This window comes from Lagenorhynchus albirostris, chromosome 14 (genome assembly GCF_949774975.1).
Source record: "Lagenorhynchus albirostris chromosome 14, mLagAlb1.1, whole genome shotgun sequence".
Lineage (NCBI taxonomy): Eukaryota > Metazoa > Chordata > Mammalia > Artiodactyla > Delphinidae > Lagenorhynchus > Lagenorhynchus albirostris.
Window position 1 is genome coordinate 72,104,705 of NC_083108.1, and position 13,300 is coordinate 72,118,004.

The 13,300-nt window shown below is 52.4% G+C and overlaps 1 protein-coding gene and 1 pseudogene across 1 annotated transcript in view; one reads left to right on the forward strand and one right to left on the reverse strand.

Moving 5' to 3' along the window:
* Nucleotides 1-316: 316 nt before the first annotated feature.
* LOC132503906 (small ribosomal subunit protein uS2B-like) lies at nt 317-1,108 on the reverse strand (annotated as a pseudogene).
* Nucleotides 1,109-4,425: 3,317 nt separating this feature from the next.
* Nucleotides 4,426-13,300, forward strand: part of PXN (paxillin) — a 45,029-nt gene continuing 36,154 nt past the window's right edge. Inside the window, exon 1 of the mRNA XM_060121956.1 lies at nt 4,426-4,556. Coding sequence (XP_059977939.1) covers nt 4,544-4,556 — 13 coding nt within the window. The 5' untranslated portion in view covers nt 4,426-4,543. The remainder of the gene's footprint in view (nt 4,557-13,300) is intronic.

Sequence of the window (13,300 nt, forward strand, 5' to 3'; positions counted from 1 at the left end):
ACAGCACATGTCTGAAAACACTGACATTCCATGGACTAGAGGGCCTCAGGACATTCGGCCGTGGAGTGATCCCATGGAGGATCTACTTTCTTGGAGGCTGTTTTCTCACCATGAGGATCCTGAATGCAGTTTTGGCAGGGCTGTCCACCAATGTCCTGTCAATGTCAGTTCTTTTTTTTTCTTTTTGAGACTATTTTCCGTCAACCTATTTCCACTTTAAGAGTCTGTAGAAGAACAGCTGAAGACCACTCAGTGGTTGTTCTGCCCATTCAGTGGCCTGAGCAGTGGGAGCTGCAGACCAGCCTTCAGTGGGGGACTGCTGAATAGGCACAGAGGGCACTTGCACACCTTCGGACCAGTCTGCCACCTCAGGTTGAGTAGCAATGAACTCAGGAGGTGGGGCGGTCCATTCACCCTGAAATTCCTCCTTGGTCACAGCCTTCTCAGCTGCTGCCTGCTATTCCTTTTCAATCTCTTAAGGATCTCTGTAGAAGTAGAGATCAGGCATGACCTCCCACGGGTATTCACAGTAGATGGTGTCACGCATGTGCAGAACTTCCCCGGGCGAGTATCCACCACATCAGACCCACTGAGTGAGCTCCCTTATTGCACGGGATGACAATGTCCACACAGTGCAGAGGAGAATCTGTTACACAGACCAATGGTAGGCAGGTTCATGTAAGAGGCCTCTGTGAGAGGCAGGTGGTCAGCCCTGGGATCAGTAACCACCGGAAGTCTTGGCTCCCAGAAGGCTGCCTGGATCTGGTTAGTGAAGGTTCCAGGAGTGAAGCGGCCAGATATAGGAGCGGCTCCAGTGACAGCAGCAAAATTCAGCCCAGCTCGCTGGCCAGTATTCCTGGAGGATATGACACTGACATCAGCTGGGTTTTCAATGGCAACAATGGCACGAGCTGCCAACAGAAGCTTCTCCCAGGTTCTCTTCAGATTTATGATGTAGATGGCACTCACTTTTCCTTTGTAGATGTACTGTTCCATTTGGAAGTCAAGGCTGGTGCCACCTAAGTGGGTTCCTGATGCAAGGAATTTGAGGATATCCTCCTCCTTCATTTGCTGGACATCAAGGGCTCCGGACATTGTGAAAATTTCCCTTTAAGTTACGATGGGAATCCAGAGCAACGCCGTATGGACCCCTGTCTGGGTAGCGCGGAAAGGCAATGCCAGTTCATCCTTAGGAAGTATGAGAAAACCTGGTTTGAGTTAACCAAGTCTGATGGCTGGGGGATGGGCGTCCCCGAGGGGAGGAAAAGGTTTGTTTTTTTTTTTTTTTAAGATCCTTTTTTAAAACTTTTTTATTTATTGATTATTTTTGGCTGCATCAGGTCTTAGTTGCGGCACACGGTATCTTTTGTTGCAGCACATGGGCTCTTCGTTGCGGCGCGTGGGCTTCTCTCCAGTTGTGGCACGTGGGCTTCTCTCTAGTTGCGGCCTGTGGGCTTCTCTCTAGTTGTGGCTTGCAGGCTCCAGAGAGCACGGGCTCAGTAGTTGTGGCACACAGGCTTAGTTGCCCTGTGGCATGTGGGATCTTAGTTCCCCAACCAGGGATCGAACCCGTGTCCCCTGCATTGGAAGACGGATTCTTAAGCACTGGACCACCAGGGAAGTCCCAGGAAAAGGTATTTTGGGGCTGTTTACATTAGGAAATCCCAAGCAGGGGTCTGAGTGTCCAAGGTCACCAGCACTGAACTCCAAAGACTGAGTTCTCCTTAGAATTCCACCCACCAAGGGCAAAATTGACGGCTCAATTGATGTCTTGTTCTTCCTCTCCAGGGAATATTGCTTTGAAAAAGGTTTTGAGACCTTTGAGACAGGGACAAGTGTATGTCCTGGGATTGGTCTAAGGATAATGGTTTCACTTGGCACAGTAGCAGGTTTCCCACACAGGCCTTAGCAAAGAATTCCCAGGTTCAGATCCCAGACTTCCCACTTACTAGCTCTGTGACCTTGGGTAACTCAATCTCTCTGTTCTTAACTTTTCCAACTGAAAAAGGGGATAATAGTGGTCATCTCCTAGGCTTGTGGTCAGAATTAAATGCAAAAAAGCATGGAAAGCACCCAGCCCACAGCCTGTTCATTATATTGATAGTACAATTATAATTGTTACTATTGTTCTGAAGAGAACGCATTTGACCTCCTCTAGAGGAAATGTGACATTACATCCCCGTTGTAATATCCCCTATTACAGTTTTAGCATACTGTTCACCCCAGAAACTCCAGGGCTTAATGTTAATTAGACTAACTGTGGGTTCTTCTTTATGCCTCTCCCAGGTTTAGCCCAGTGTCTGATGCAGGATAGGCACCCCTGCTAACCCCTCTGTACCCCCATTATCAGTCTTCACCTTGTATTCCATGCTGCAATTTCCTTCTAGTTCTTCCAATGCACCATGGTCTCTGTCTTGCCTAGAGGCCTTTGCATATACTGTTCCAGGCAGCTGGGAATGGTGTGAGGTTATTCATCCTTCATACAGGCCTGTTTGCTCTTCTGTCTGCCCTTTTGGACTAAATCCCAAGAAGGCAGGCACCATATCAGTCTTATTCATCATTGTATCACCAGCCCCAACACAGGACCTGTTCGAAGGGAGTGCCAATAAATATCTCATCATTGAGTGAATGAATGGGTGATCTCACTATCTTAATCTTCCATTAAACTGTGAACTTTCTGAGGAAAGGGACTACAATTTGCTTTGTTCCAAGTGTCAAGCACAACATCTGCCAGCCATTCAGCAAATATATATTGAGTGCTTACTACATGAAACACACAGACTAAGTACAGATATGAGCAAAAATGGACATGGTTTCTGCCCTTGTGCACTTTTAGTCTGAAAGGGAGAGAGACATTTATCAAACAATTGTACCACTAAATGTAAATTACAGCAGAGAGAAGTGCCTACAACACAGAAGTACATGGAAGGTGTTGGAAGGGCATGTAATAGACTGCCTAGCTGGGAAGCAGTCTTAGCTCTTGAATTTTAATGGAGGAGAATGTGGCATCCACAGAGGAGAGCCACTTGGTTCTGCCTTCAAAAAAGAGCTTGTCATCCAGCTTGAGAAATGACAGCTTCCAGATGCAGGGCCTTCAGGACAAGGCCACACACTTCATGGGCATCCCCAGCTGATGGCTGAACATGGTGGGGGAATTGGGGCCTGGACATTTCTGCCCACTGGGGACTCCTCTAATGAAATTTTGTTCCAGGGCTCTCAATTGAGTTGGCTTATCTTTGTCATATCCAAGTTTCTCCTTGCCAGTCCTGCCTCTTCCTCTTTCTCTCTCACAGGCATTCCTCCAACTCTATCTCAACATCTGCTTCCTGGAGGACCTAACCCGACACAGAGGGTCTTGAGGGCTGGATTTCTGTGGGAAGGGGAACTTTTCTTTTTTCTTTTTTGGCTGTGTTGGGTCTTTGTTGCTGCGCGTGGGCTTTCTCTAGTTGCGGCCAGTGGGGGCTACTCTTCGTTGTGGAGCACAGGCTCTAGGTGCACAGGCTTCAGTAGTTGTGGCTCATGGGTTCTAGAGCGCATGCTCAGTAGTTGCGGTACATGGGCTTAGTTGCTCTGCGGCATGTGGGACTTCCTGGACGGGGCTTGAACCCGTGTCCCCTGCATTGGCAGGTGGATTCTTAACCACTGTGCCACCAGGGAAGCCCCTATTACCCGATTTCTGACTCTGTGGGAGCAAAACCCCTCTGGAGTCTGGGATGGCAGTGGGGTGTTTCAGGAAACTATGCCCAGCGCTGGGTGTAACTTCCCTGTAACTTTTCCTTTACTGTCTAAGGTGGGGTCCTTTTTGCTCCATGCAGAGTTTCGGAAAAATCTCCGTCTATAGAGGATGGATATGTGGAAGATTAAAGGATATATAACCTCGAAAATATTGAATCTGGCCCCAAAGCCTGGGCTGCGAGCTTCACTGCCATCGATCCAAAGGGCGCCCCGAGGAAAGGTCCTCCAAATGTTCCTGGCTTCGCCTGGTACTGATTTAGAGTCCCCTTGGGAGGCGACTTACTGGGAGATAGACAGACGGATAAATCTGACTCTCCAGTGGACAGACATGTGATGAATGAGTAACTGATGGATTGTGAGATGTCAAGACAGGAAGATGGATCTGTTAGCCAGTCAGGCATGTGACTCTCAGACAGAGAAAGACTGACAGAGGGCCTGAAGGCCTGGCAGCGTCCCACCTGCCAGCTCGGCCACAAGGTGACGCTGCCGCCTCGCCCAGCGGCGCCCACCGTCCAGGCTGCGCGCGCTCTCGTGGGCCGGCGGCGGGGGCGGGTCTAGCGTGCTCACGGGGCGGGTCCAGCAGCCTCGCGGGGGCGACCACGGGCGGAGCGCGCGGCGGGGGCGGGGCGCGCGTGCTCGCGGGGGCGGCTGGGGGCGGGACGCGCGGCGGGCGCGGGCGCGCGCGGCAGCGGCGCGTTCCGTTCCGGGCCGAGGCTCGCGGCGGAAAAGTTGCGCGGCGGTGACGAGCGGCCCCGGGACGGGCAGCGAGCGCGACGCTGAGCCGGCCTCCGGCGCCCGCGGCCCCGCCATGGACGACCTCGGTGAGTGAGCGGGAGGCCGAGAGAGTAGGCAGCGAGGGGTGCGCGGCCCCGGGCCGGTGCAGGCGCGAGCGAGCGGCAGGCGGAATCCCACCCGCGGCGGCCCGGGTCCCGGCTCTGGTTTCGGCCGGCCGGGGCTCTGCGGGGCCGGGATCCCGCGCTGGGCCTGAGTCCCAGGCCAAGGCCAGCCCCGCACCGTCCTCACAGCTGCCACCCCCTCGCTTCGAGGACAGCCCCACCTCCGGACCCTCGACCTCGGGGTGCCACCCCCATCTCCCAGAGCAGCTTCAGGGACCCTCTTCAGGGACCCACGTCAAGGACCCGCCCCGTCCGCCTCAGGGACGGGCCCCCACTGCCCGGACCTGACCACCTCCCCAGCTGTGGGACCCTCACTTCACAGACCTTTCCCTCACCCCGGTCGCATAGATAGAACACCCAACTTGGGGATCAGCTGCCTAATCTCACAGGCTGGGCCCTCAATTCCAGGATCCGCTCCCACCCCCTCGAGGACCACCCCTTCACAGGCAGACATCCCCACTTCAGGGGTAGCCCCACCGAGCCGACGCCTTTCATTTTACAGGTCAGATTCACAAGTTAGAGATAAGCCTCTGATGACACAGCCTCTGATGAGCTTCTGAGCTGCCACAAAGACAAGTTTCCCTCCTGTCCCACTGATCCCCCCAGTCCATTTCACTGACTGCCCTGGCCACTCTGTGGACCAGCCCCTCCCCTTTTATATCACAGATCAGCCTCGTCCTAGAAGAGTAAGCTGGGGAGACAGACTCTGGTGAAATGCCAGAGGAATGAGGTGGGAAGTGGGCCCCAAGGTATGGCCATCTTTGAACTTGTCCAGGCTGGTAACGTTCCCTCCACCCCCACCGCAGCATAACTTGCGGGAAGCCACGCAGGTAAGGAAGTTAAGATGCCCAGAACAGAGTTTTACTGTTTTTGTTGTTAGTGGAGCTCCCAAATTACTCTTCTCAGTCCAGTCTTGATCTGGTGTTAGGGAAGGGGAAAGTATCTCCTGGAACCAGACACTAAACCCAGGGAGCTTGGTGCCAGGGTTCTAGGAATGCCTTGAGTGGTGTGAACTCCGGAGTGGGAGGATTCACTCTCCCTCCCTCCCCTTCACGCCTGTAGCTGGAGGGCCTCTGAGCCGGGGAGTTGAGGAGGGGGGAAAGTTTCTTCTCTGTAGGAGCCTTGTCTTCCCTCTATGGACTGTGGGTGGCTTGTGTGACCGCTGATGCTTTCTCTGTCTCAGGCTCTGAGGGGTGGATTCATCAGACAGGACTGATGGGCCTCCCCTGAGCACACAGGGCACTAAATTAAGACTGGCTATTTGTAGGCACTGAATTTCCAAGGGGACAGGGAGGAGGATTGGGACTTGACTGCTTCCCGGAGGCTTCCTTTTGGGATCAGGGTGCCTCCCCACCCCACTGGCCCCGAGATCCTGGAGCTGGGTATGGTGTCCGGTCCTGCCTGTTTTGCAGAGTGAGATGGTTGCCAAGCATAGTTCGGCCTTTGGGTCTGGCTTGGCACCCATTTTTCCAACACACTCAAGGTTGGCATGGCTTTCAGGCAGGTTTTTTTTTTTTCACATAAAAATAACTGAGCTGAAAGGAGTCTGGGGGGATATTTTTTCAATCAGAATCTGAAAGTCTCAATGCTTTCCCAGTGGGAATTTGCGAGCAGAGTTACTGTTTCTGAAACGCTGATGGGGGTTCTGTTGCTTCTAGACAGTCCCCTTGCTGTTTGAAGGACTGAGAAAGGCTTTTTAGAGTTCGCAGTTGAAGCCCGGAATTCCTGTCCTCTGACAGTCTTCCATTTAGGGCCAGGAAACTGAGTTCGTCTCTGAAAGGAAAGAGAGTGCCCTGGCAGAGTGGATTGTAGGAATTTAAATTTGCTGTTCGAGGAGTACTTCCCCGTACCTCAACTCATCTTGTCCTCACAGCAGCCCTTTTTGAGAGCCCCTTAGGGCCACTGCTATCATTACTACCTGTCTTTTACAAATTGAGAAAACTGAGGCTGAGAAAGGTTGATTCACTTGCCGAGGGCTGCACAGCCACAGAATGACAAAATCATGGCTATAAGCCTAATCCCTAGCTCCTAGGTCTGCAGCTCTGTGTACCCCGAGGCCTTTCTGCCTGAGGAGGGGTCGCAGTGGGGTATGGCTGCCACTTGTAACTTCTGCTGCTTTCCACCATAGGCTCCTCAGTTGTCTGAATCTGGGCTGCCCAGCTTCCTTGGCCTAAGCTCCCAGGGGGCCAGCCACGCCTGGCTGAGCGGAGCCTGGGGTGGGAGGAATGGGCTGTGCAGGAGGAGAGAGGAATTTGCCTCTGCGCTCAGGCTCAGGCCCCATCAGCTGTCTGGATGGCTGCTCAGCACCCTGCCCGTCAGCTGTTTTCCTAGTTAGGCTGGACACATAGGCCAGGCCTCTTGTTTTTATTTTTCTCCTGAGAGTGCTCTCAGCTGTGAGCCTCTTGGTCCCTGAAACAGGGGCGTTTGACATGTAGCAAGTCTAGAGGGGTCAGAGTCTCTGCTGTGACTTTTTTTGGTCTTAAAAAAAATTGGGGAACTCTCCCCTTCCTGGAGCTGTTAGTGACAAACTGACTGTGTGTTGTTTAATAAGTTACAAATTTATAGCTCTCTGGGCAGAAAAACATAAACACAGCATGTCCTGCCCTTCCGTGTGTGTTCTCTCTGCTTTGTGCTGCGGGGTGGCTGCTGGTGGCTTTTCTCATTACTGTTTAGATGCTGGTTTGGCTGGGAGTTCTCCCTGTTCGAGTTCTGGCTGGAGTTTCCTGGACAGAGTTCTCATAACACTGAGATGCACTCTGATTATGTTTTCGGACCTGACTCCTCTCTCTCCCCTCCTTCACGTGTCTAGTGCACTTTGGGGTGGGGGTAGGGGCAGTGACCACAGCTGGGGGCTAATAATGATCACGTTCGCTTGATGGGAGCCAGGCATCCTACTCAGCATTCCTTGGTATCTTCCCAGCCATTCCGAGAGGGAGGTGTTTAATCTCCGCTTTACAGATGCAGAAATCTGAGTCAGGGAAATTCAGGGGGGGGCGCTGGGATTGTAACCCAGATTGATCCAATTCCAGATTTGGTCATCTTCATCATAATAAGGTAGTAAATGCTCGGTAATTAACCAGGGGGATGAGCCACGGGGCCTCCTGAGTAATTGCTAGGTACCTTTTACATTTCTGCCCTGGGGGCCGTCCCATATGGTCATGGTGGCAAAGGGTGGTCTGGTTCAGGCCTTGATAGCTTTGCCTTTCCCATCCCTTGCAGGGGGAATAGCCAGCTGTTGGCAATGCCCAGTTGCTGCTGGAATCTGGACCTGTCTTCGTGCAGCTTCTTAGCAGTCTTGACCCTCTGGAACACAGTGCCTCATTGTCCTTGGGGGGAGTACTGGGGAGCAGGGGAGTTGCCTGGGGCATTCTGGGCTACGGAGCCTCTCTGTTCCATGGAAAGTCTGGACTTTGGGCTCACCCATCTGTGGTGCCTCTGTGTGTTAGGCTAGGGTCAGGGCACCCAGCTGCTGAGCCTGTGACAGGCGTGGCCCGTGGGGTGATGGTGAGTTCCTAGTGGGGCTCTGCGTCAGGGCCAGATCTTCTCCGGGGTTGTGTGCTAGTGAGGTGCAGAGCTGGAATTCAGACCCTGGAGTGCTGGATTCTTAAGCAGGTGCCCTTTCTGCTGGGCAGCCATAGCTTAGTGTGGAAATGTTCAGGCCGCTGGGGGCCAGAGCCCTGCCATTGTGGGTTTGAAGTCCCCCGAGGGAACATCTCAGTATTCTTTTCTTCCAGTTTGCCCAGGGGTGGCTGTGCATTGGCCAGTGGAAGGCCAGATTAACTGTGGATGTGCTGACCAGCCCTCCTCCCCCGTTTATTCATTATTCCTGAGTGTGCCAACTCTCCAAAGCTTCCCTTAGGCCTTTACCTTGTTCCAAGGCCAGAGATGTTGAAAAAACTTCCTCCCAGCTTCACTCTCGTTCCAGCCCTCCGCTGGGTTGTCCTGGTCTCAGTGCCTTCATTAATAATAACAGCCATCTGTAGAACACTTTTTCTTTTTTACAGTGTTTGCAGAACTCTTACTGTAATGTTTATTGAGCACTTACTATGTGCAGGCCCTGTGCTGGGTACCTTACATACATTGTTTCATTGAATCATGTTGGCCCTATGAGGTGCAGGTTCCGTTATTATTACTACTACCCATTTTACAGATGGTAAAATGGAGGCACAGAAAGGGTGTGCCCACTTGCCCAAGTTCTATAACTAGTGAGTGGCAGAGCTGGGATTTAAATGCAGATTGGGCTTGTAACCGTTTTTACATGTCTGTTCATGATACTGGATCGATCTCAGTTGCCTGTTTTTTTAAAAACTTTATTTATTTTTATTTTTGGCTGCATTGGGTCTTCGTTGCTGCACGCGGGCTTTCTCTAGTTGTGGTGAGTGGGGGCTACTTTTCGTTGTGGTGCGCAGGCTTCTCATTGCAGTGGCCTCTCCTGTCACGGAGCACGGGCTGTAGGTGCGTGGGCTTCAGTAGTTGCAGCGCATGGGCTCAGTAGTTGTGGCTTGTAGGCTCCAGAGCGCAGGCTCAGTAGTTGTGGCGCACGGGCCTAGTTGCTCTGCGGCATGTGGGATCTTCCCAGACCAGGGCTTGAACCCGTGTCCCCTGCACTGGCAGGCGGATTCTTTTTTTTTTTAATAAATTTTATTTATTTATTTATTTATTTATTTTTGGCTGCGTTGGGCCTTCGTTGCTGCACGCAGGCTTTCTCTAGTTGCGGCAAGTGGGAGCCACTCTTTGTTGCGGTGCGAGGACCTCTCATTGTGGTGGCTTCTCTTGTTGCGGAGCATGGGCTCCAGACGCGCGGGCTTCAGTAGTTGTGGCACACGGGCTCAGTAGTTGTGGCTTACGGGCTCTAGAGCGCAGACTCAGTAGTTGTGGCGCACGGGCTTAGTTGCTCCACGGCATGTGGGATCTTCCCAGACCAGGGCTCGAACCCGTGTCCCCTGCATTGGCAGGTGGATTCTTAACCACTGTGCCACCTGGGAAGCCCTTGGGTTGCCTGTTGGTTTGATTGCTTTCCACTTCTAGGATGCTAAAAATCTTCTCTGCCCCTTCCCACACACACATTCTCTGTTCAGTGTCTCACATCTGTCTTTTTCCTGTTCTCTGTGACTTCTTCCCTCTCATTTGTTCGTTCTTGGGGATGCCATGCTGAGGATGGGATGCTGGGCACTTGTGGCAGTGTCTCCTGCTCAGTGGAGGACCTCATTCCTCTCTTACCTGTTACCTCTTCAGTCATCTGTTAGCCTCAAGACAGGGTTGAGAGCTTACAGCACAGCTGCTGCGGAGCACCTGGGGCGGGTTCTGAGCTCCCTTTTCACTCCTTGTGGTTGGAATCAGAGCCCTCTGTGCCCCTCACCCCATACACTCTCCTTTCTTTGTTCAGGTGTTTGCACATGGCTGCCATTGGGAGCCTGCCCATTTCCAGAAGAGGAAGTCCTAGGAAACTTTTGAGGTGGAGAATTGAGGATGTCCTGTGGGAGGGAGAGAGGGAGAGAAAGCATTAGGAAGTTGAATTTTCCCAGAAATCTTGACAAACCAGCAGATTCATAGGGGTATCCAGGGGAGTTCCCTGGCGGTCCATTGGTTGGGACTCTGCGCTTCCACTGCAGGGGGCCTGGGTTCGATTGCTGGTCACGGAATCAGGATCCCACATGCTGGGCAGTGCGGCCAAAAAATAAAGGGGGGGCGGGCTGTCCAGAGATGGTCTCCTGACCTGGGATAGGCCTGGAGCCACCACGGCCTCCCAGGTCCACGTTGCCTTTTCAGTTGGAGTCACACATCCGGCCTCAAGCGTCCATTCACATCCAGATAAGTCTTCCAACTAATGGATTGATTGCCTAACCAGTGGGGCCCAGGGCTGGCCTCTCTAGGGAGGCCTTGGATGCTAGGCCAGTGACAGGCAGAATATGTGGTTGGCCAGGCCCAGCAGAGCCCCAGTGGCCAAATTTTCCCTTAAAGATGGCCTTTTAATGCTGATTTCTTGTGTGATTGTGGTATTGTGGTTTTACGGGAGAACATTGTTACTTAGGTGCATGTGAAAGTATTTGGGAGTGAAATATCATGATGTCTGCAACTTAGTTTTAAATGATGTAGTAAAAAAAAAAGAAAGGGGTATATGTGTATATACTGTGTATATATGTCGAGAGAGAGAAGGAGAAAGAATTTGTACAAGTGTGTACAAAAAAGTGGCAAAAACATTAACTGTGACTGAATCTAGGTAGAGGGTATATGCGTGCTCATTGCAATGGCCTTTCAACTTCTCTGTATGTTTAGACATTTTCATGGTAAAAAGCTGGGAAGAAAGTAAGAAAACCTTGCTTTTCCATAGTGGGCTTGGAGTTTTTCGGTTAGGGGTGCTCATAAGTGACTACCTGTGGTTGACCTGAGTGACTCTCGGCCTCCCTGGGTGGGCAGAGACAGGAGCCAAGTGGTTCTGGGATGGTGGTGACTGGTGACTCTCAGCTGGGGTTGGGGGCATGTTGTGACCCATGCAGAAAAAAGGACAGGGCCAGGCAGAGACAGTGAGCTTCCCTGGTGTGGAGGGAGCCTCTGGGGTTATTTTGGGTATGGTGATGTTAACCGGACCAGTGTCGGGGCAAGGGAGATGCTGGGCTCTGGTTGGAGTTTGGAAGGGGTTGCCTGGGTGGGATGCAGAGCAATGCTTTACAAAAGGCAGAGAGCAGCCTCTGGGCAGCTGGAGACTGGGGGAGGGGACGAAATGCCATTTGCTTCACATCACGAACCTCCTATCTGTGGCCAAAGGAACACCATTAGCCTGTGGGCAGCGGAGGCCGGAGTGGCCCTAGGCTCTTGCTTGCAGCTCCGCTGGCTGTCCAGTTCTCCAGACTTGAGGCTCCCTCTCCTGGAATCCCCACTCCCAGGTCTCTCTTGTCTTGGTTTGCAGACTCAAATCCTGTCCACCAGGCCTCCCATCTGTTTGGGAGAAATAGCTGGGTTCCGGCACCAGTGGCCCCCTTGGCTTTGAGGGCCCTGGTGCCTACTAGAAGCATTTTGGGCAGCCAGTCGGCCCTCGTAAGGGGAGTGCTTCGCCCGAGGGTCTTCTGTGAGCTTCACTTCTGTCTGTCAGCAAGCAAGGATACAGAGGCTGGACGCTGGGTCATGATCGTGGGGTCGTCCTAGGGAGGTCTCAGAGCCGTGTCCAGCCTGACTGCCTGTTTGAGGAGCAGGATGATGTGTGCTTTATGGGGGTGGGGGTGGGGAGGGGTGGTGCTCGGAGGAAGCTTTATGTAATTCTTGGCTGGGACTCAGGTAATTGTTTTAATGAAATGGAATGCAGCTTATTCAGAACTCTCTTGGCAGAAACAGCCATGTTCTGTTCTGTTTTCTTGTTGGAGAGAACGAGTCACACACTTGCAGCCGTTTGAAAGAGTGGAACCCAGGGTGAGCTAGCATGAGTAAGGTAGGCAGAGGCCTCCGGGGATCTCCTCTCGGTTCAGCGCAAGGATCCTCAGACGGCTCGGCTCGACTCTCCTGGACGCCAGTCTGGGAGCCTTTTTGAATGAGCCATGGACACTCAGCCCTCTTGCAACAACAGAAAGACCCTGCTGCAAGTGGGCTGTGAACTGAGCCTGGAGCTGCTGCCTCCCTCGTTGTCAGGAGGCCTCGTGATGCGGACGTGGGAGCGCTCAGCACACAGCAGACAGAACCTCCAGGACGGTCTGCTATTTGCTGTGTCCCCTTTTTTCCACCTCAACACCTCCTGTAACTCCCCGCGCGCCCCCCTTACCCTACCAGCATCTCCCATCAGTGTCGACATCCGTGGTCTAATGTGACCCATCCGCAGATACACCTGGATCCCCTTTCCTTCTGGTTTCCTTTCCACCCCATCTGCCCCTGCTAACTTCTTTAGCCTGCTCCTTTTTCTGTTTTGAATGCAGCCTGGGCCGTTCTTCCACGTTTTCTTTTTTGCTAAGAATGCATCTCACTCTGTAGCAGCCATATTTCCCCTCCCTTCCTTAAAACCTGCTTCTCCGCAGAACCCCCTGCTTCCTTCCCCTCCTCCTTCTCTGATCCCTTTGTGGGGCGCAACATTGCATTTTCCCAAAGGTTTTTTCTGGGCTCCCTGTTTCTCTCCTAGGTACCCAGGTAAATTTATCTACTTGCGTGACCTCTTTTATCACTGGTGTGTTGGCAACTCCTAAATTTATATTTCCACCCCTGACGTGGATTCTATTGTCCAGATTCTTCCAGTCTGCACGCCAGCAAAGACCCAGTTCATTTCCTTCTCACTCTCTCTTCACAGCCTCATTTGTTGTCTGCTCTCTCTGTTATTGCCCCTTCCCTTCTCTTGGCCTGTGTTAAACCATTTCTGCAACAGTTTAAAATTTATTTATTTTATTTATTTATTTTTGGCTACATTGGGTCTTCATTGCTGTGCCGGGCTTTCTCTAGTTGCGGTGAACAGGGGCTACTCTTCATTGCGGTGTGCAGACTTCTCATTGTGGTGGCTTTTCTCTATGCGGAGCATGGGCTCTAGGCTCACGGGCTTCAGTAGTTGTGGCACACAGGCTCAGTAGTTGTGGCTCACAGACTCTAGAGCACAGGCTCAGTAGTTGTGGCTCGCGGGCTTAGTTGCTCCGCAGCATGTGGGATCTTCCTGGACCGCGGCTCAAACCTGTGTCCCTGCATTGGCAGGGGGATTCTTA